Raw genomic sequence first — 22234 nt, 5'->3', positions numbered from 1 at the left:
ATCTAAGGCTTAAAACTCTAAAACTGTAGGATATTTTATGTAAACTTTATACTGTGTGTGTGAGGTGTTTTCCTACCATCCCATTTTCTTGAGGTATTGAGTAATGAATCCTGAGGCATTTTACAATATCCCTAGCCCTCTTTATTTTTTTTTTATTTTGAGACAGGACGTCTCTAAGTTACTAAGCCTGGCCTCAAACTTGTGATCCTTCTGCCTCAGCCTCCTAAATAGTTAGGACTTAAAGGAGTATACTATAGCACCCGGCATTCCCCAGATTTTATAGATTAAATATGTCTTTCTTCATTTCCTTTGGGATAAGAGAGATTAATTTAGGGATGAGATTATCCCTAAGACTTAATAGCAGAATAGGTAATCACTGAACATGCTTTGTCTGCCTAAAAATAGTTTATATAAATAATTACTTTAAAAAAATAAAACCTACTTAGGTTGATGTTAAAACTGCAAATATAATTGAAGTCATCATAATGTGTAATACTGAAATAAATTTGGAGATGAAAAATATGTGACTAGCCTTTGCTTGTAGTTGTTAAGCATTACTCTATGGAAAGCAGTTCTTTTGGGGGAGAGGGATACCAGGAATTGGACCTAGGGGCACTCAGCCACTGAGCCACATCCCTAATCCTCTTTTTAATACTTTATTTTGAGACAGGATCTCACTAACTTGTTCAGGGTTTTGCCAAATTGCTGAGACTGGCTTTGTGACCCTCCTGCCTCAGCCTCTGGAGTGGCTAGGATCATAGGTGTGCCCCTGGCTGGGAGGCACTGTCTACAAATGAGGAAACAGGTCCCATAGGTCCCATACCTGAGATTGGTCATAGGTGGGGGCAGGTGTAGACAGATCTCACTGCTGGTCAGATTTGGATATGCTAAAATACGGAGGAGGCAGTGAATTCTCGTTGTGGAGTGCTGGGATGAACCTAGGGCTTCATGTATGTTAGGCAAGTGCTCTACCTCTGAGCCACATCTCTGGCCCTTGACTACAGAGGTGGAAATGCCTTAACAGGAGTAGAAGGTATCTGAATTAGTTGGGTGGGACTTGTTCAGGGAAAAAGTGAGGATAGAGTGTGCAGCACAGTAGGTGTAGGAATCCATGGTACTAAAGGGGTAGGTTCAGGGTGGCTGGAATGCAGGGTGTAAGAAGCCAAAGGCAGGACATGAGTCTGCTCAGTGAAACAGGTGGAAAGAAGATATATGGCAATATTTCAATTCCATTCAAGTCTCCTGAAAGCAGGACCCAGACTCTGCTCATATCAAGTTGATGGGCTTTATCTAACCCCAACTTTGGTGATAAATGCTTTTTCTGTCTGTTGGAATTCAACAATGAAAACATCCTTAATTGTACCCAGGGGCTCTCTACCACTGAGATATATCCCCTTTTATTTTTTTGAGACAGGGTTTCACTAAATTGCTGGGGCTAACCTTGAACTTGCAATCGTCCTGCTCAGCCTCCTGAGTTACTGGGATTACAGGTGTGTGCCACTGTGCCTGGCTTAATTGAGAGTATTTTGATAATTGACATAAACAGTGCTAGTAAGCTCCTGCTTGTCCCTTTCACAAAGAAGTTTTCTTTTCACGTCAGTGGAGAAAAATGTTTCCCCAGTGCTGATTATATGCACTGACCTCACGCAGAAATTTTTCTCTCCATGGGTAGAATGGCTTGGGTGGCTTCCTGGGTCACTTCTTCTACTGGAAACATAAGGCCTGGTGTGTTGGTGAGAAGAAATAGGTTTCCTCACTTTTGTGTTTTTTATTGTTAACAATTGGGATTACAGGTGCTTTATAAGGTCTTATGAAGAAAGCTTAGGCACTTTGTAGGCTAATTAGGAAAATTGCTTTTTAGATTTTATTTTCTGTATGAACATTTGCATCCCAAGGAGGAAATTAGAAAATATCCACTTTGGTCCTGTAGCTTACTACTCATTTCTTCCTGAAAAAAAAAAAAATGCATTCAATTTGGGCTGGGATTGTGGCTCAGTGGTAGAGCCCTTGCCTAGCACGTGCAAGGCCCTGGGTTCAATCTTCAGCACCACATAAAAATAAAATAAGGTATTGTGTCCAACTATAACTAAAAAATAAATTAAAAAATGCATTCAATTAGTAATCAAAATTAGGAAGTTTTTTTTTTTCTTAGCAAATTTTTATTTCACTTTCTTTCTTAAGCTTTGGGATCATCCTAGATTTACCATGGCATTACGGTTGGTCACAAGATAAAGACCATTAAAAAGCTGAAAGGTAAATTCAGAAAGGACTTAGGTTGCACTGATAGTGTGAGTTGCTTTTCCTGGGCTGGGTTGGAAAATTACTGTTTTACTCTTTGTTCTTTTGCAGTGCTGGGTATTGAATCCAGGGCCTCACACATGCTAGGCAAGGGCTTTAAGACTGAACTACTCTCCCAGCCCTGCTTTACTCTTTTTTTGTTGTTATTTAATTGATACTGGGAATTGAAATCAGGGGTGCTTAACCACTGAGCCACATCCCTAACCCTTTTTTATATTTAGAGACAGGGTCTTGCTAAGTTGCCTAGGGCTTTGCTAAATTGCTGAGGGGTCTTTGAATTTCCTGCCTCAGTCTCCAGAATCCTGGGATTATAGGTGTGTGCCACTAAGATGCTTCTGTTTCACTCTTCATTTGAATATTCTGCAAAACTCTTTGGAGGAGCCAACCACTCCTGGATTAGTCCTTTATCATCGACTCACTTATAAGATAGTAGGGAGGTGGGAAATTAGTTTCTATCAAGTACCTTTTATGTGCCAAGTGCTTTAGGTGCATTTTTCTCTTTTAACCTTTCTTCTGAGTAAGGTACTGATCAGGCCCAAGGACTGTGTCAAATTAAGAGACAAGGCTTCCATTTGGACCCAGGTCAGACTGATGCAGAGTTAGCATTGTTCCCACTAGAACATAGAGATTACTGTGATCTCAGTGCATCTCTTTGAAATAATGTTTTCCTAACATAACAAGAAACATAACAAGAAATAATGTTTTCCTAAAAAAGTTTGACTAATTTTGATTACTAACTTCAGGATCAAATATCCTCCCAGTAAAGCAGATGGGAAAACAGTGACCAAGTATGTAAAGCCCTTAATACAAATTTTCTTATCGATATTATACTTAGAAATAAAATGTAGTGTAGGACTAAGAATATGGCAGGTAGATGATAGGTGGAAAAATGCTGTTTATTATTAGTAAAATTAGTAAAATTATTAGTATTACTAAATAGTAAAAATTCTGTTGTCGATGTACCTGATATGGTTATAACAAGGTTCTTTTAAAATACAAGATTGCAATAATAACATTCTCCTAGTGGTGTGATTTAAATTCAGACATAGTGAGGGCTAAGTTTTGTAACTTTTCGGAAATGTTTGAATTGCCTTCATTTAGTTTTTGTGGACTCATTAAACAAGTATTCCTTAATAGGCAAGTCCCCCCCGACCCCCCCGCCACCCTTTCCAGAATTTTATGGTCCAAACCACTCTTTTCTAAGTGAATAATAATTTTTAAAAAAGAGTCAAAAAATCATTAATCTCTGACAAGGGTCTGAGAAAGAGTTGCGGTTAGGTATTATTATTGCCTCATTTATAAACCAGGATCCCGAGTGACTCCATAAGGTCACAAAACAAGCCCGTGTTGAAGCCGGGACTGGAACCGACGTCTCCTGCCTCCCAGTCCCCGTCTAGGGCTGTTACCCTTCCCAGGGAGTTGACCAGTCATCACAGTTATTAATATCCCACTTGCCACATGCTACAAGCCATGAACATAAATATTTTTTTGGCATTTTATCTTCATGCTCCTTTTGTGCCAGGCTCCCTTTCTCTCTCCATTCACAGCCCCTTCTAAAAACTCACATTCCTGTTTGAACACATTGGCCTTCACGTGAAAGTCACACGTCACCCTGGCAAGGAACGTTTCAGCATGCAGACTTTGTGTACTTTCATTTTTCATTTTGATCTCAAGGCTTTTTTTGGACATTTGTGTGTGTGTGTGTGTTTGTGTGTGTGTGTGTGTGTGTGTATGTGTGTGTACGCACATGTACTAAGGAGAATGATAAGAAGTAGTAATACATTGTACCATATTAATAGCTAATGGCTTGGTCTATATGTTAGGAAACAGTAAAACTATATTGCTCTTTAGCTTGTAATATAATATATACGCTCCCCAGATGTAACACAGAACTATGGTTTATTTAATAAGTGACTCATTATTACAATTTGGAAGTCAGTACTAGGTAAGGAGTAAGTGTAAGCAGAAGTTATTTGCCTTTTCATTTGGCTTCATCTCTGATATTCTTTTCTTTGCAAATTACAGATTTTTATTTTTATTTTATTTTTTTTGCAGTTTGCCCCTGCCTCTGTAAAAATATACAAAATTGTCACAAAACATGAAATAATGTTACGGGAAAACATGACCAAATTTAAGAAATCTGGCTTAGGATGCTCTGAAATGTTATTGCTAAATGAATCTTCGAAGAAAATGAATTCCCTTACTGGAACCAAAGTAATTTATTATGCATTTCATGGGTGTCTGCCAAAAGAGTTACTAGCAATATGAAGATCTAATGGATATGAATTAAGTACAAACTGGTAACTCTCTTTTTACGTTTGGAGCTACCTGTTAATTTTCTCTGAAACGTCAATCATTTAGAAAGGCACCTCCAAAGACAGGTGTTATCCATAGACAACACGTAGTTCAGCTGCTTACCACATGGGGCTTTATCAAGGCCCAGTTCTCAAGAATTTTTGAGAACGAGCACCCAAAGGTTATTTTGACCTCAGAATTTTAAGAACCATTTGAGCAAATAAACAATCAGGCCTCGATATCCATGTCGTGGTGGGGGTAAACAGAACCACAGGTGAGTAACTGCTGAGGTTTCACTGATCACCAGTGGCTTGGTGGCTTGCAGTCTGCTTGGGTTGCTGGCATCACAGGGTTTTACCAGAGCTGGGCCACACGCTCCAGAATCTTATTTTTCTTTTATTGAACACAAAGACTTTACGTTTAAAACACTCAATAAACTTAGTTGCTCGATTTGTAGTGAGGCCTGTCTGTGGCCTGAAGTTCAATCCGGGGTTCGTGGATTAGTTGCTGAAAGGAAACAGATTCAGGCAGCCAGGAGATAGCTCCGGCTCGGTCCGTGCCATGATATACCATGATAGCGAACTGCCAAGGTTTTTTGAAGCCTCTGTTTTCCTTCTATGGCAGTGGGGGTGAGGAGGGGGTGGGGGGTGAGTAATTCCTGTTCTCTGGCCCTTAGGAGTAGTGTGTGGTATAATCAGGAGGTGCCTGCAGACCTCTTTGAAGAGCAAAAAGAATAGCACTACTTAAATTTGATCATGAATTAATAGTGAATTAATCATGAATTAATAGTGATGCGTTTTATTTGTATGGCTTTTTTTTGTCATCTCAAGACATTAGAAATAAATCCTTACCTTCCTAAAGGAGAAAATTAGAGATGTAGAGTTACTGTGTTAAGAAGGAACCATATTTTAAAGCTTATTTCTCTCATGCTCGTTCCTCTCCCAATGCTTTCTGTGGTGAGAGAGTGCTTTGTGAGTACTACTTGGTCCTTTGACCATCCACGGTTGTGTTTTCTGTCATTGTAATGGGAAAAGATGAAAATACTCAGCCAATCTTCTGAAAAGCCAGCTTTGTTACAAAACTTAAGATCCTAATTCACCAGGTTGCCTCAGGATTCTTGACCACTTCATTTGAGGACTGAAATAAGAGTACTCCATTCTGGTCATTTCAGAAGATAAGCCTTTTCTTTAGTGCCCCCATTGACTTGAGTCACAGGACAGACCCTCCCCCTGGCCATCTATCTATATTTGAACATCAGCATTTTGCTGATAATTGCAGTGGACTGGTAAATTTGGAGTGCCTACTGCACCCCTAATGCTCGCTATCTTTTTTTTTTTTTTTGGTACTGGGTGCTTAACCATTGGACCTATTTTCCCTCTATCCAAACTGAAATGAGCCTCATTTTTGAAGTGGAAGTGAAGATTTCCAAGAAAGCCTTGTCCCTGTGCTGGAATTCAGAGGCAGCTTTTGAGGAAGGCAGCTATTAAGCACGGCAGGAGCCTAACATCCCTAGCCCTTTTAAAAACATTTTATTTACTGTATTTTATTTAGTGTCAGGGTCAGAATAAGTTGCTTGGGGCCTCTCTAAGTTGCTGCAGCTGGCTTGTAACTTGCAATCCTCCTGTCTCAGCCTCCCAAGCCACTGGGATTACAGGTGTGCAACACAGTGCCTGGTCATCCTTGCTGTCTGAGTGTGCACACGTGCATAAAACACTGTTGCTTTGCCCAGAAGGACTTGTGGGTAAAACATCGAGCCCCACTCCTTGAAAAGGGGCACCATCCTGTGGCCAAAGATATAACTTGGCCCCCGGGGGGTGAAGGGCAGCCAGAGAAAATCCCCAGTGAGGAATCTGCTAAACTACAAAACCATCATGAAACTGTTCTGCTGAAAACTGAGTCACATCATCAGCTCAAGGTGACAGATTCTGTGGCGAGAGAAGGTGCTCGAGTTCTCTTCCTTTATTCAACGGTAATGGGAGAATCCGAGGATTTTGTTGTGATTGACGATTTTTACAAGTCCTTGTTCCTGTATCTTTCCTGTCACGTCTGCGTCTGGACCTGTTTTCCCCCCATCCATCCAAACTGAAGTGAGCCTCATTTTTGTAGTGGAAGTGAAGATTTCCACGGAAGTGTTCCCCTCTGCTGGAATGCATACGCAGCTTTTATTTTGAGGAAGGCAGCTATGAAGCGCCGCAGGAGTCTAACCTAGAGGTTACAAAAGCAGAGGAGATTTGTCTGGCAGGCAGGGATGACTAGCTTCCCCTCCCCCCAAAAAAACCTGTGGGCTGGGGGTGTAGCTTAGTGGACGGGTGCTTCGCCCAGCACGCACAAGGCCCAGGGCTTGATTCCCAGCACAAAGAAAGAGCTAGAACCTCCAACTCACTTAGATCCGTGTAAGAAGAGCCATTTAGTGGCCATAGCCTGCTGGGAGCTCTGGGGGCAGTGTGATCTCCATCAGGGTCTTAGCCCTGAGAATGACCACACACTTACCTGCACACAAGTCGGAGAACCCACTTTATCCTCCTGGAAAGGATATGCCTGTAAAAAAAGAAAAGAAGGCCTACAGTTTCCCTTTTCTTGGATGTATTTCCCTTCCATTGCTGTCTCTATGAATCCCCACAGAGGCCGAACTTTAGTCCATCTTTCAGGGAGATGTGAAGTCAAGGAAAAGAGGAATAATATTGTTGAGTAGCCTGTTAGAAACATTTTTTGGGGGTACCAGGGATTGAACTCGGGGGTACTCAACCACTGAGCCACATCCCCAGCTCTATTTTGTATTTAGAGACTGAGGCTGGCTTTGAACTCACAATCCTCCTTGCCTCAGCCTCTGGAGCCGCTTGGATTACAGGCAGGAGCTAGAAACTTTTTTAATATTTATAGGTGGACACAATATCTTTATTTTATATTTATGTGGTGCTGAGGATTGAACCCAGGGCCTCACGCATGCTAGGCAAGCACTCTACCTCTGAGCCACATCCCCAGCCCAGCCAGAAACTTCTGTTGGACTTTTAACTGCATGTGTATCAAATCAGAAGTCTGCTTTTTAGAGAAGTATCCAAAGTCAGTGAAGGCTTATTCTCATAGGAGACAATCTGGGTGATCTACAGATAACTGTGCCTGCTTCACAGGCTGGGGCATATTTTCCCAATCTATAGCAGCTCAGCTTCTCCCTGGAGTCACTCCTTCCTTTGGGAGGGAGTTTTCCAGCTGCTTTTCCAGCCCAGTGGCGCTGCCTGTCTCCCACCTACCCTGGCCTGCATGCAGTGCTAAGCCCAGGCTGGGTCTGGTGCTGATAACACATTCTTTCAACAGGAAGTGCCTCCATTTTCAGTTGTCTGTGGGAGGGTGGAGGGCAGATAAGCTGTGAATGGAAACACAGAACAGATTTCTGCTCCACCCTCATATTGCACTTTGATCAGGAGGGAGCAAGGACCTCTGCCTGGCCCGAGCTGCCTGCCCAGCCTCGGGAGGAAGGATGGGTCAGCTGCTGGGCATTCCGAAGAGCTCTTCTCTACTTTTGTTCAGGAACATTTGTTTAGGTTTGATTAGGTTTGTGGCATGTCTGCTTTTGCTATGTTGAGATGTCCGCCATCTGAAGTCCTTTGAAGGGTTTAATTAGATGTGGGAAAACACTGACCAACTGAAATTCTTACTTTGTTTTTTTTTACTGTGTGTGTATGTGTGTGTGTGTGTGCGCGCGCACGCGTGCGTGCGGGCGTGCATTTGTGTGTACGCGTACTGGCTGCAGAGCATTAGGAGCCAGGTTTCTTCAGGAGAGTTGCTGCAGTAACATAGACCAGTTCTGATCCCATTTTCCTCTGATGCATGGATGTAGTGTTTTCCATGTTTTGACTTGGCTGCAGTGTGTTTCACATGTGCATACTTAGCCAGTTCCCACATGGAGAGATTTCAGGGGTTCCTGGGGCAGCTTCTGGCACTCCATTCCCTCTGTGAGTCCCCTCACTCTGATTCCTCTCTAGTTTTTCAAATTAGTTTATGACCCTGCCCTGGCTGGGTTGACCCTTAAGTGTTTATGCATATTTCTGGTATGAATATCATTTAATCTTCCCTGAAGTTAGATTGTCTTAGCTGCATGTGGTGGTACATGCCTAAATCCCAGCAAGTCAGAAGGCTGAGGCAGGAGGATTGCAAGTTTGAGGCCAGCCTCAGCAATTTAGCAAAGCCTGAAGCAATTTAGTGAGACTCCTGTCTTAGAATAAAGAAAATAAAAAGTACTAGGGATGTAGCTCAGTGCCTTGGTACAAAAAAAAAAAAACTCAAACAAACAAACAAGCAAAACAAAAACAAAAACAACAACAAAAAAACCTCCAAGATAAGGTAAGCTGTAGATTTGGCCCCCTAGTTGTTGTGCCTCCCGCTGCTCAGCCTCTGGAGCCCCTGGGATTACAGGCTCATAGCACTGCTGCTCATGGATTCCCTTGTACTTAACAGCTTGTGCATGGGACAAAAAATTCATATCCTGCTGTTTTTCATTTAACATTCTATGATTGGATTTTTCCATCTTATTACATGATCTTATTATTTTTAATAATTGCATAATCGTTCATTGAGAGTGTACCCTGCTTTTCCAAATCATTTCCATGTTATTAGCCATTAGCTTGTGTCCATGGTTTCCACTACCGGGAGAAGCCTGGCAGTGGCTGGCTTCCTTTGTGGAGATTTTCCTTTCTCTTAAATGATTTCTTTATAAAGGATTTCCATAAGTGAAGTTACAGGGTTAAGCCGTGTTTAACTTCTTGATGGCCCTGGGCACTACTGCTAACTGCCACACTCTGTAAGGTTTGTACCAGACTCTATAGCACCACTAGCTATGGACAAGGGGACTGGGGTACTCGCCTTATAGTAATATTTCACATTTAAATATTATTATATTTAAATATTATATTTATATTTAAATATTTAAATGTGAAATATTACAAATAATATTATTATATCATCATTTTAAGGTTATCAAGCTATGGACACAAGTTCCATTTTTTTCCTCCCCAATTCTGGGCATCCAACCCAGGGCCTTGAGCATGCTAGAAAAACTCTCTACCACTGAGCTATAGCCCCAGAGATCACTCACATAATTTGTGGTTTGTTGGCCCATTGACCATATGTCTGATTTTGGTCCTGCCATAGAGCTTAACTTTTAATCTGAAGAAAGAAAACAGTAGTTATTTCAACAGGTAGCTTTTGGGATAGTTGCTTAGGTGAAAGAATAATGTCCCATGTTAATAAGGGCTTTACGTCAGGTATTTAGCTCATTCTTATAATGTAGGGCCTCTTATTTCCATTTTGTGAGGGCACTGAGGCACAGAGTGCTTGATGCCAGTCCTGCTCAGTTACCTCTCCCACCTGATCACTTTCCATGCCCTTGAACCCTTCTGTTCCAGCGGGCTTCTCTGCTGAACAGGCCAGGTGCCCGCTGCCCCACATCCTGCATGTCCTCTTATTAGAAAACTACTGTTTTCTTTCTTCAGATTAAAAGTTAAGCTCTATGGCAGGACCATAATCTTACTTCTCACCAGTCACATTAACCTCCTCTTTGGCTTGTTCAGCACAATAGGGCATCCTGCTGAGGATGTCACAAACATGAGCTCAGTTAATTGCTGCAGTCATACCTGTGGCAGGTAACGCGAGGACCCACATGTAGAGGAGGCTGCTGCAGGAGGTGACTGCACTCAGCAGGTGACCTATCCAGGGCATGACTTTGGACCTCAAGTTCATTGCTTCCACCCATCACGGAGGAAGCCTCTGCAGTTCCTGCAGACTCTTGTGCTACTACTTTCTTGTCTTGGTGACTCACTGGCCACGATAGGCCACTGAGTGGTCTTGCTCTGTCTAGTGTGGAAGTGTCCTGGCTCTCCACGAAGCCAGGAGCTCCTAGTTCAAGTGCAGGGCTCTCAGTGAGGGCTTTGCTAACAGTGTTCCCGGTTGCTGGCTGTGTGGTGAAGTCAGCCCTCTACTGTCTTAGTACTTCTGGCTGTTTCAGGTGGGCTACTTCTAAAATAGCACTTGCAGTCATTTAGTCAGAGACTTGCAGATGTGCTTTTATAGAAGAGGTAGATCTATGCAAAGCTGGGTCTGACATCAATCACAATAAGGGAATTTGCTTTCTTTTAATCCATAGTTCCTTTTTTTTTTTTTTTTTTAAATAGTACTAGTACCAACCCAGGAAAAGTGCTCTCCAGACAAACTACATCCTCAGCTCCTTTCTTTTGTTTTTCTTTTCATTTTTTTTTTCTATTTTGAGACAGAGTCTCTCTAAATTGCCCAGGATGACCTCAAATTTGCTATTCTCCTGCATCACTCTCCCATGTTGCTGGGATTACAGGCATGCACCACGGTGCCCGGCTTGATAGTTCCTTTTTAAAACAAAGCATTCTTTTGTAATTGAATATCATCCTTTGGTTTATTTATTTGGGGGTTAAATCTGGTCCTGCATTGGATTTGCTTATAGTGGGAGATTCTGGAATTAAGAGCTAACATTAATCATGTTTATAAGTATAACCAAATCCTGTGTGTTCTGTTTATTTGATAGGATTTTGCAGTTATTTCAAAGTTTTTGCAAGAATCTATTTTAAATTTCAGACATCTCAATAACTTGGTGAAAATCCCCTTTTTTCATGAATCCAAAGTCCTTGCTCAGTTTTTGTTTCTACATTTGTGTTATTTAAACAAAAGTTTGGATATGGGGTACCATTGTTCTTAATTTTCATAAACCCTAGTTTTGCTAGGAAAGGGGAGGATCAATTGGTACCTGTGGAGGACATTTGGGTGGGCATAGAGCGAGTTGGGGGACTAGAACTGCCAGGCTTCTCTCCTACGCTGTGCCTCTGCTTCATGAAGGTGTTGTGAGAAGCATAAAGCCAACCAGATCTTGCTTGGAAAAAGGAGTCCAGTAGGACTACATTTGCTTCTTAGGCACGAAGGCTCATCCAAAGTGCATTATTCAGCTCTCGTGTCTGATGGTCTGGGTTTCTCTGAAGTGGTAACAATCAGGTAGCAGAGAAATGTGTTTGCAGGATTTAATTGGATTATGTATGCAAAAATGTAAAAAAAGTTTGAAAAGTGAATGAAACATTCAATAAGGTATGAAATGGAACCCTAAAAACTTGGAAGCAATTAGGAGCTTCTGAGCACTTAGAAGGAAAAATATGTGATTAAAAAGTACATAGTTATAGCTAGATTTTTGAGAAACACTTTCAAATGCAACTGTTCCTCAAACAGTCTAAACCGATTCTAGTTATTTTGGTTTGATTCTACTCAATTATGGAATGTTTAATATTTGGCTCTTCTCGATTGGATGGGAGGAACGAATGAAAAGAGAAAGGTGAACTTTTGCCTCAAGAAATAATGGCCATACTCATGACAGATAGAGGATGTTAGCATTTTCTTTTACGACATGGTCTGCTGCAAACATGGCCTGTTCTTGTAAAGACTTAAGGTAAATGAGGTCGATATTAAAAATCTGTCTATGCATGGGTTTATTTCCATGAAGTCAGTGCACAAAAATTTCATGTATCAGGGAATGTTGAGCTGTGTAGCTTTCCTTTTTAGACTTTGACATAATCTGTGTGTGTGTATGTGTGTGTATCTGCAGTGCTCTGCATTTTGTCTTTCAAAGTGATTAGATTGTGTGAGCATCATTTAGGCCATGCAGTGTTTACCTGTGTGGTTTGGTTTGTTTCACTGTCAGAGATCTTTGAGTTTGGCACATTTATAAATAGGATTCCTTCAGTCCCCCTTTTCCTTGCTGAGTGGTTAGTTACTGAGCGCTCTGAAGTGAACAGGATCAGAGCTTAAGTTGCCAGGGTCAGGTCAATGGCACTGTGAAGCATCTTGTGACATGGTGGCAAGCTCCTGCTTGTACCGTGTAGGGATGAGCGAGGCAGACTTTCTTTCTTTGTCCTGGGATGCTCCTGGGAGTAGCCCTCATCCTGGCTGCAATGACCTCTCATTTTTTTTTGGGGTGGGGGTGGGGGTATAAATTGAACCCAGCGTGCTTAACCACTGAGCCACATCCCTACCCCTTTTAATTTTTTATTTTTGAGACAGGGCCTCACCAAGTTGCTGAGGCTGGCCTGGATCCTCCTGCCTCAGCCTCCCTGGAATTACCCTGCTCATTGGATTTCTCGTGTTGAACTAGCAGGATTGGGCCAGCCGACAAAGTGATGCAATAATAACCATTTCTCCTTCTCTCTGTCCTCCTGTTTTGCCAGGCGGGTGCCCCAGTGATGTCTGGTGCAGGAGAGGGCACCAACCCTGAGAACAGCGAGCTCAAGTATTCAGGTCAAGATGGGCTCTACATAGGCGTCAGTCTGGCCTCGCCGGCCGAAGTCACATCCTCAGTGCGACAGGATTCCTGGTGTGCTCTGGCCCTGGCCTGAGCCCCTCCTGCCAAGAGGCAGGGAGGGCTCCACCCAAGTCCTTGCATCTCTTATGTCTGATTTTTGTCCAGCAGCCCAGATGGTGGCAACGATGCAGACAGAACATTCCTCCAATGTGTGATTTCTGTGCCTTTGTTTTGAAAGAGATATATTTCCCCATGAAGCTTGTTAAAAGAATAGAAGATGCGACTCTTCCGGGGAAGGGCTGGTGAAGCAGGAATGTGGCCTGCTTCATCTAGCCAGGGCCACCTCCAGCCAGCCTTTCTTTGGGTCAGCTCCTGCATGGCTTGCAAAAACTGGGACTTGGGCCAGGGCCTTGCCTGCTAAGGAAGATGGACAAAGAATCTTGAAAACAAGGTTTTACGTGCATTGTCCCCCATGTGTTTCTTCTAATCGATTTTGGTTATTCCAGAATTTATTCATACCCGTTCCACATGCAGATTTCACAAATGTTCATGGAGAAGATCATTGGAGGCCATTTGGTACACATCCTGGAGGCTGAGTGGGTTCCTGGAACTCTTTTGTCAAAATTCCTCAATTTGCAAGACTGCATAGTAAACTCTAAATGTACACTGTGACTGACATTTCTCGAAGTTCATCTTGTGTGACTGATCTGAGGTCAGTCGAAATTTGTAAACAGGGTAGCAAACAAGATATTTTTCTTCCATGTATACAATAATTTTTTAAAAAAGTGCAATTTGCGTTGCAGCAATCAGTGTTAAATCATTTGCATAAGATTTAACAGCATTTTTATAATGAATGTAAACATTTTAACTTAATGGTACTTAAAATAATTTAAAAGAAAAAATGTTAACTTAGACATTCTTATGCTTCTTGTACATCCACATCCCATTTCTATATTCCCAATAGAAAAACTATTTCAAGAACAAATCTTCTCTCAGGAAAATTTGCCTTTCTCCATTTGTTAAGAATTTTTATACAAGAACACCCACATACACCCTTTCTTTTACTGTGGAATACATGCTGGAAAAAATTGCAACAAAACTTTACTACCTAACAAATAGCATTTGTAAATATTCTAGGCATCTGTAAACACTCTGATGAAGTCTGTATAGTGTGACTAACCCACAGGTTGGTTTACATTAATTTTTTTAAAAAAATGGGATGTCATATTGAAAACTATTTCACCAGAGTTTTAAAAAAATAAAAGGGTATTGTTTTTGTCCTGTACAGCGAGTACTTTCCCTTTTACTTCATTTGGATGCTGCATGTGGTTATAGAGCTTCATATAAAACAAAGGCACATGGTGTCTGCAAGCTGTCTTTTTTTTTTTCAAAAATTGTCCTTTGGAAACTATTGTGTACTTTGGCTTACTTGAAGTTGGTGCATGGAGTTAGTTGTCACTTTCCAGTTGTACTGGAGACAATTTTACAGGTGAAAGAGGACCCACTGTTGAATGACATTGTCTGAGATATCAGCGTTTTGTTCAGGATCAATGCTTGAAAAACATTTTCCCAAGTCCGGGGTGTTTTTTCCTTGTGAATGAAATAGGCTTCCATGGCCCAAGAACAGAATGGGTTCCTTTATGGTTCCGCTGTTTTGTAGAGAGCCATGAAGTCTCAAAGCTCATCTAAGCTCACAAAGGGTCTGAACGGCCTGTTTTTTTTTTATTGTTGGGTGGATTTCAGGAAATCAGAAGTCAGTTCCATAATATGAAATGGTGGTATTTAACTTGGGCTCTTTTGAATGTGAGGCATTTTGAACTTTTTTTTCCATGTATTTCATTCTGTGGGGTTCAGTCTGAATCTTTAAGGGAATCTTCCTTAGTGGGAGATGCCTCACTGTTAGGAAATGGTAGGTGATGCTGGTGGCCAGACTTGGGCTAGTGTATGTGCTTGTGTGTGGATCTGGGGATTTCACGGAAATCCACAGACACCCTGCTCTAACCCCAAGGACTAGAACAGTGGTTCATAGTGCTGAGAATGGAATTAGACCTTCAAATCTCTTCAGGGCAATGAACCAGCTCTGTGAACTTGGGCCAGTTGTCCAACTTTCATTTTTCTAATGTAGAATAAGGCCAATGGAGTATAACTCACGGGCTAACCTGAGATAATCCATATAAAGTACACAGTGCCTGGTACATAGTAAGCATGAAGTGTTAACTTGACTTTGGAAGGCAGTGGCAAGAGCTCTCACAATGAGGGTGCTTTGAATAATATCTTAGTCTCAGAAGTTTATGGTCTAGTGTCCCTTAGGTCACCCGCACTTCTTGAATAAGGCTGAAGAGAGAGAAATGAAGGATTCTCTCAACCCAGGGCGTTGGCAGAGTTGGAGGGAGGATGCCTGAGAGACTCCAGTCTGCCTGGGGCTGATAGTTTTATAGAACAGGGCTGCTCTGACAGCAAGAGAAAATTATTACCCTCATGAACTGATTTTTTTTTTCTTTTCTCTTACGGTTCTTATTACTTTGAGTGCTTTCGGGTGGGTTGGGAGTTGTTAAAGTTAATGTGCTTTGATAAAATGAATATGCTTTGACTGAAAAATGAATTTTTCTGATTGTGGCTTCCAAATAATCCTTTTTTTTTGGGGGGGGGCTGGGGGGTGGTCTTAAACATTGCTCTTTTCCAATCCTAAGATGTCATTCAATTGCTAAGTCCCCTTTCTTTTAGAATACAAAGCGAGGAAAATTCTAGTTGTCATGAAATAAATTACATGAGGCAGAAGAAAGGGAAGGGGCTCTTTTTGTTGTCTGTCCTAATACAACAAACTCTCCTAATCTGGGCGTTTTAAATGACGATTTTCTTACCTGTGGTTGCATAAAGCAAAAGTTCCATAATTGATTCCAAATACACAATCTCCACACGTCTCCCTTAAAGTATGTCACACAGAAATAAAAACCAATGATCTCTCATGGGTGCTCCTTAGCTTAAGAGATCCTTAGACCCATTAGCATGGGTTATAGAATTTATGTCCTCTGTCACCCTTGGGCTGATGTTAGGCCATCTTACATAAGTGAAGGCTCTGTCTGGAGTCTCTCTCTTCAGGGCCACTTACTGTTGCTTCCTGGTTCCTATGGGAGGGTCAGGAAAGCAAAGGGAGCCATTCATTTCCCCCTGCAAATAAATTAACTTCTTGCTCATGGGAAATGTTTTCCGAGGCCTTGGAAATTTGATGTAATTTCAGATCATAGATAAATTAGCTGCTGGGAGGGCAACTCAGTGGTGGCTCTGCTAGATTCCAGTTTGGGGCCTTATGGTGGCTTTGGAGTATTAAGTTTTACGGGCCCACATTGTGTACGGGTTCTTGCATCCCAGTGACTCAGAAGAAAATATGAGGGGCTGAGTGTGAGGGAAAGAGGAGGCAGAGAGCAGACTATCATTCACAATCAGGCAGCTCTGGCTAATATTTGTTTCTGGATTGAAATAATAAATCAGTCTGGCAATATTAGTTATCTCTTGTTGCTTGGAGGCCCTAATTAGCAGTCAGGAATTTGATTATTTTATTTTTTTGATACCGATGATTGAAACCAGGGGCCCTTTACCCCTGAGCTAATCCCAGGTCCCTTTTTTTTAAAATTTTTTATTTTGAGACAGAGTCTCAATAAGTTGTTGAGGCTGTCCTCAAACTTTTGATCCTGCTGTCTCAGCTTCCTGAATCGCTAAGATCACAGGAGTGCACCACTATGCCCAGCAGAGTTTGATTATTTAAGTGGGAAACAAATATAGAATAATTGGTTAGACAAAATTTTTTTGAAATAGGATCTGTGGGTCAACATCTGGTACCTCTGGCTGTGGCTACCTGAGGCCTTGCCCTGGATCCTGTGTGGCTGAGCATTCAGCAGCTGGGCTCTGAGCAGGCCGCCTTTGACTGTGACCTGCAAGAAGATGATAGACATTGTAAGACACGGAAGAGAGGAAATGGGATGTTTTCGTTGGTTCAGCTACAAGATATAGGTAGGCTGAAGGCCTACGTAAGTGCATAGGGACCTGGTATATATCATTTCTAGTCTTCTCAAACAGATCCTAAAGGACAGTTGTTAGCATGTTGCAGATGCATGTTGAACCTCTGAAACTCACATCTGAGTGAGCATCCATGTTCCCCCAAGTATCCTACAGCATCTCCCACATCTGCAGGAGCCAGATGACAGCTGGTACTATACTTTTCTCAGCAGCTGTCATAGGGAAGTTACATAGGTGATATTGCTATTTTAGTTAAAGAGAGATGTATTTGGCTTGGTGGCTTGCTTTGTTTTTTTTTTTTTTTTTTGGTACTGGAGAATGAAACCAGGGTCCCTTTACCACTGAGCTGCCACATCCATAGTCCTTTTTATTTTGAGACAGGGTTTTGCTAAGTTGCCCAGACTGGCCTCAAACTTTCGGTCCTCCTGCCTCATTCTCGCAGGTTGCTAGGATTACAGGTGTGTACCTCCATGCCTAGTACTTTTTTTTTTTTTTTTCTTTTTAAAGAATGAACATTTTAAAAATGGTTAAATTATAACAATTACAAATGAAATAATGTGTGCTTAGTAGGAGTGTTTGCATTTCAGTTATCAGTGGTCCCCTCTGTTAAGATAATTATCTAGCTATCTAGTGACTTTTGGACAAAGTGTTTCCTCTCTCTGGACCTCCAGACATCCAGCAGTGTTGTCTCAGAAGTTCCCTCTACCTTCCTTTGCATCCCATGGTTCTGTGTTTAGGGATGGTGCGTCTGTGATGTGGTCTGAGTTTGAGGTGCCTCATGAGTAGGGGGTAACTGGAGTCTCCTATCTCTCTTCTTGCTGCCTCACCTCCTCAAGGGATGGTCTGTGGAGACCAAGGCCACAGAGGATGAGAGTCCTGGTCATATTCATGAACGCAGGGGGCGGTAAGAAGTGCCATTGCCCCAACACCCAGCCTGTTGGGTCTGAGGCTCCTGATATAAAACATACAGCGATACTAACCCAGACCGGAAAATGGAAAAGTCTAGTAGCACCACAGTCCGTAGAACAAGGAAAAAACAGTTTTGCTTTGCTTGGCCCATTGCTTCAATATCTTGTGGTGGGTTTTTTTTATTTCTTGGAAACACCAACTTTTTGTTGTTTGCTTTCTTTGCCTTCTCTTTAGCTATTCCAAAATTTTCCTCTCTATTTCCTCCCACTTCCGCAGACTTTACTCATATATTTTTGTGAATTCTTGTCGTTTAACACTCCAAGACTGAGACAATAATGGTAAATATTTAGATAGCACTTCCGATGAGCCAGTTTCTATACAGGGTACTCCACCTGCTTCCATTGGTTTTAACCAATATTTTTTTGGTGAATTCTATTCCTTTAATGCTCCAAAGACTGGTCTGAGATAATAGTAGCAAATATTGACATAGTACTTCCCATGGGCTGGTTTCCATACAAAATGTTTCACATATACCAACTGATCTAATTTTTACACTGAGTAAACAAGGCAGCACTCTCCCCATTTTACAGATGTATCTACTGAGCACAGAGAAGTAAAGTAACTTGTCCAAGGTTCTACAGTGGCAGAGCTGCAATTGGAACCTTGAAGTCTGGCTCCTGAGCTACTCTTAATCACTACAGAATATTGTCTTTTCATTTTTATTGAAAGATGATGAAATGGAAGAAAGAACACAGAGAGAAAGCTAGCCCTGCTTGGGATTTGAGGCTACGGTTCTCTCTTCTAACATCTCAGAAATGCACAGTGGTGATTTACTGACACAGGTATGCCCAGATTGAAGAAAATTAGGACACATGTATTATTTCCTCCAGTTAGCTATAATGTTTAACCGCTGTTTTATTTTTATTTGTTTGTTTGTTTGTATTCGAGACAGGGTGTTGCTATATTGTCCAAGCTGGCCTCAAATTCCTGGGCCCAGGTAATCTTCCTGCCTCTCCTGAGTAGCTGGGACTACAGATGTGTGTTTCCATCTCTGGCCTAGGTATTTGCTTTCTGAGTGCCTGGTTGTTAACTGGATAATGAGTCTGGAGGTTTTCTCTATCTCTGGAGCAATTCCCTTCTCTTTTTCATGTAACTTCAAGTAAGGCTTGTAATCTTATCTAGCTTAAAAAATTAGGGGAGAGCATTTTGCAAAATATAGAAAAATGGAGGAATTATTAATAGTGGCTAAAACAGAGCATCAGAGAGCACGAGGAATACCTCATGCTGGTGTAAAATCTTTCTGTGCTCAGCTGTGCCAAAGAATTTTTTTTTTTTTTTCAGGAAAACTTGCGTAAGATTTTGGCAGTGGTGTCTTTGGCTTTATCTTCTTTGGTGAGTGTTCATTACTGCTTACATCATTGTTGCTATTATTACTTTGATAAGTGTGCATTACCAGTGATGCTCTGCGCCAGGGGTTCACCAACTCCTGTGTGCACGAGAATCACACACAGTGCTTATTTAAAATTGCACGGTCCTTCAGTCCTTCCCCAGAGAATCTGGTTTTATAGGCTCTGTGTCATGGTGATGAAATTGCACATTTTGGCTTTCGCATTCATCAAATTTCTTGGCTAGTACAAAATTCAAAAGTCAAAAATTGGAATGCAGTGGAAAATAATTGTCTTTTCCACCCCGGTTCTCCAGCCATTCAGTTCCTCTCTCAGATGGAACTTCGACTTCTTGCATAGGTTATAGTTGTTAACTGGCAGTGCACACATAAGTGTATACACTTATCAATATTTCACTCTATTTGTACATGTGTGGTAGCATGTTATAAACATTGCTTTGCAGTTTGCTTTTCTTTCTCTCAGTACACCTGTGTTCCTTATTTAGATCAGAGCCTGTGCTAATCTGTTCAAGTGATGCTGCAATTAATATGCGGTGTCTGTGTCATTTTGCACATATGTAACATATCTAAAAGGTGAATTTTTAGAAGTGGCATTCATTACTGGGTCAAGGGGATCTCCTTTCCATTTAGATAGTTATTGTTAAATAGCTCTTCAGAGATTGTCTCCTTTGGACTCCCCCTGGCAATGTGACACTGTCTGTTTTCTCTTAGTCAAATGAATTTGTTATCAAACAGATCTTTGTCAATCTTGTATCTCTGATTTTTGTTTTGCATTTATCTTATTGTGAGTGAGAGTGAACAACTTTTCCTGTGACTAAGAGCCAGGGGTAGTTCCTGTTCCTTTTGGTGAACTCTTTGCCCATCTCTGTTTATATCTTCTGCCTCTTTTTTTTTTTTGATTGGGTTATTGGCCTTATTGACTTGTGAAGTTTTTTGCATGTTAAGGAAAGTAGACTTTTGTTTCAAATGTATTTTAAAAATATGTTTTTTCATGGTTTTCCATTTGACTTTATACTTAAAAAATATGTTCTTTTTTTTTTTTAAGGAAATTCAATTTGTCAGTCTTTATGGCTTCAAACTTCTGTGAAATATTTATGAAGGCCTTTCCCACTCTTCAGATTACTTTTAAAGATCTGTTTTCTTTTAGTATTTTTATGGTTTTATTTTGGAGGTGTTTTTTTTTCCATATGGAATTTTTGTTGTTGGTTGTTATGATGTGTAAACTATATATTCAATCTTACATTTTTGCAAATGGCCACCTAATTATCTCAGCATTATTTCCTGAATAATGCATTTCCCTTCTATTAATTAAAAAAAGGGAATAAAAATATGAAAAATCTCATGAATATGTATTCTTATGTAACTTCTTATGTGAATATATATATATATATATATTTTTTTTTTTTAAGAGAGAGAGAGAGAAAATTTTTTTTTAATATTTATTTTTTAGTTTTCGGCAGACACAACATCTTTGTTTGTATGAGGATCGAATCTGGGCCGCACGCATGCCACGCGAGCACGCTACCGCTTAAGCCACATTCCCAGCCCATGTGAATATATATTTACTACAACTATATTCACTATTTTTGGATAGTCTATTCTGTACCAATGATCCATTTATTTAATGCTTCAGTACCATGTTTCTTTATTATATTTTATAATGAATCTTAATATTTAGAGGGTTTGTCATTTCTCATTAATCTTACTTACAAATTTTTGGTCATTATTCTTATTTATTTTTTAATACAAATTTTCTTTTCTTTTCACAGTGCTGGGGATTGAACCAGGGACCTTATTCATGACAGACAAGGGCTCTACCACTGAGCTACGCCCCCAGCCCTCCGCATGAACTTCAGAATCATCTTGTTAATTTTTAAAAAGTCCTGTTGGTATTTTCATTGGAATAATATTAAAGTTTTAGATTAGCTCATGGAGGATTAGTATCTTTATTTTGTTAATTCTTCCTGTCCAAGATAAAGTATGTCTTTTCATTTGTTTAAATCTTTTCCTGTGTCCACTAATATTTTAAATATTTTTTTCATACATGTCTTCTGCATGTTTCTGGTTTTATAAAGTTTTTATAAAGTTTTTTTCTAGGTGTTTGATGTCAGTATAACTTCTAACTCATTGTTGTGTCCATTAAGACTATTATTAAGCTTCTTCCTCAGAAACATTCTGAATTCCCATATCTTTCTTCAGCCAATTCTCTTGTGTTTTCTGAGGGAATTGGCAGTTTATTTGTATGGCTGGTGGTTCAGATGTTGGTGGAAACTGTGCTCTTGATGTTTGATTAAGGAAATAAATTCACACCGTATACTGTAATTACTCAATTAAATTATGGACTTATATAACTTTAGAGATTGACCCTTTCATACTTTCTGAGGTCCAGATGAGAAAATTGAACCTCAGAGAGTTAAGTCCCAGATGATCAGTGTAGAACCTGGGTTTCTAGACTTTGTGGCTCAATAGCTTGGGCTCTGGGCTAGGCTAAGAGGTCAGTGTATAAAACTCAAGAACCAAACACCATGAGCAAAAGCTTCGACTTTGACAAAGACTGGTAGCTTCTCACTACTTGAGCTATGCTTCTTTATTAATCGGTTTAGGAATTAACACAATCCTGAAACTTGGGCCAGAGTCGATTTTCAGAGATTGCAATGTCTCCAAACACTAGCTCCAAGTTTCCTCAAGGGAGTAGCGCAAATGACCATTGGTCTCCAATGAATCATCAGGCTGCATTTGCTGGAATGAATGAACCCACTTTGAGAGCAGGAAATCAGGACAAACACCTACACTTGCTAAATCAAACAGCTTCCCTTTCTGAGTCCCTGGAGATCATTTGTCACCAAATGGACAGATCTGCTCTGCAAAGTTCTTACAGGCTTCACAGCTTATAAATAAGAGGGTGCATTCCTCATGCTCCCCTTTTGTTTGAAGCTGGCAGAGGGAGGACCTCTGGCTCCAATCAGCGGGGATGACCAGTAGCTGGGCCACCTGGGAGAGAGTGGTGACTT

At 40.9% G+C, this 22234-nt stretch overlaps 1 protein-coding gene across 9 annotated transcripts in view; it reads left to right on the top strand.

The window, feature by feature from the left end:
- Window positions 1-21155, top strand: part of Gata6 (GATA binding protein 6) — a 36879-nt gene extending 15724 nt beyond the window's left edge. For 2 of the 9 annotated variants that reach the window (XM_005329034.4, XM_078030282.1), the window contains exon 7: window positions 12822-14180. In XM_005329034.4, the coding sequence (XP_005329091.1) occupies window positions 12822-12989 (168 nt within the window). In that variant the 3' untranslated portion in view covers window positions 12990-14180. Of the gene's footprint in view, window positions 1-12821; window positions 14181-18547; window positions 18879-19159; window positions 19211-20992 lie in introns of those variants that run through there. The other 7 variants (XR_013429652.1, XR_013429650.1, XR_013429653.1 and 4 more) reach the window with 7 other exon arrangements.
- The last annotated feature ends 1079 nt before the right edge of the window (window positions 21156-22234 follow it).

The sequence above is a fragment of the Ictidomys tridecemlineatus genome, chromosome 13 (assembly GCF_052094955.1).
Source record: "Ictidomys tridecemlineatus isolate mIctTri1 chromosome 13, mIctTri1.hap1, whole genome shotgun sequence".
Classification (NCBI taxonomy): domain Eukaryota; kingdom Metazoa; phylum Chordata; class Mammalia; order Rodentia; family Sciuridae; genus Ictidomys; species Ictidomys tridecemlineatus.
The sequence above is the reverse complement of the archived record's forward strand: the minus strand, read 5'-3'. Positions and strand labels throughout refer to the sequence as shown.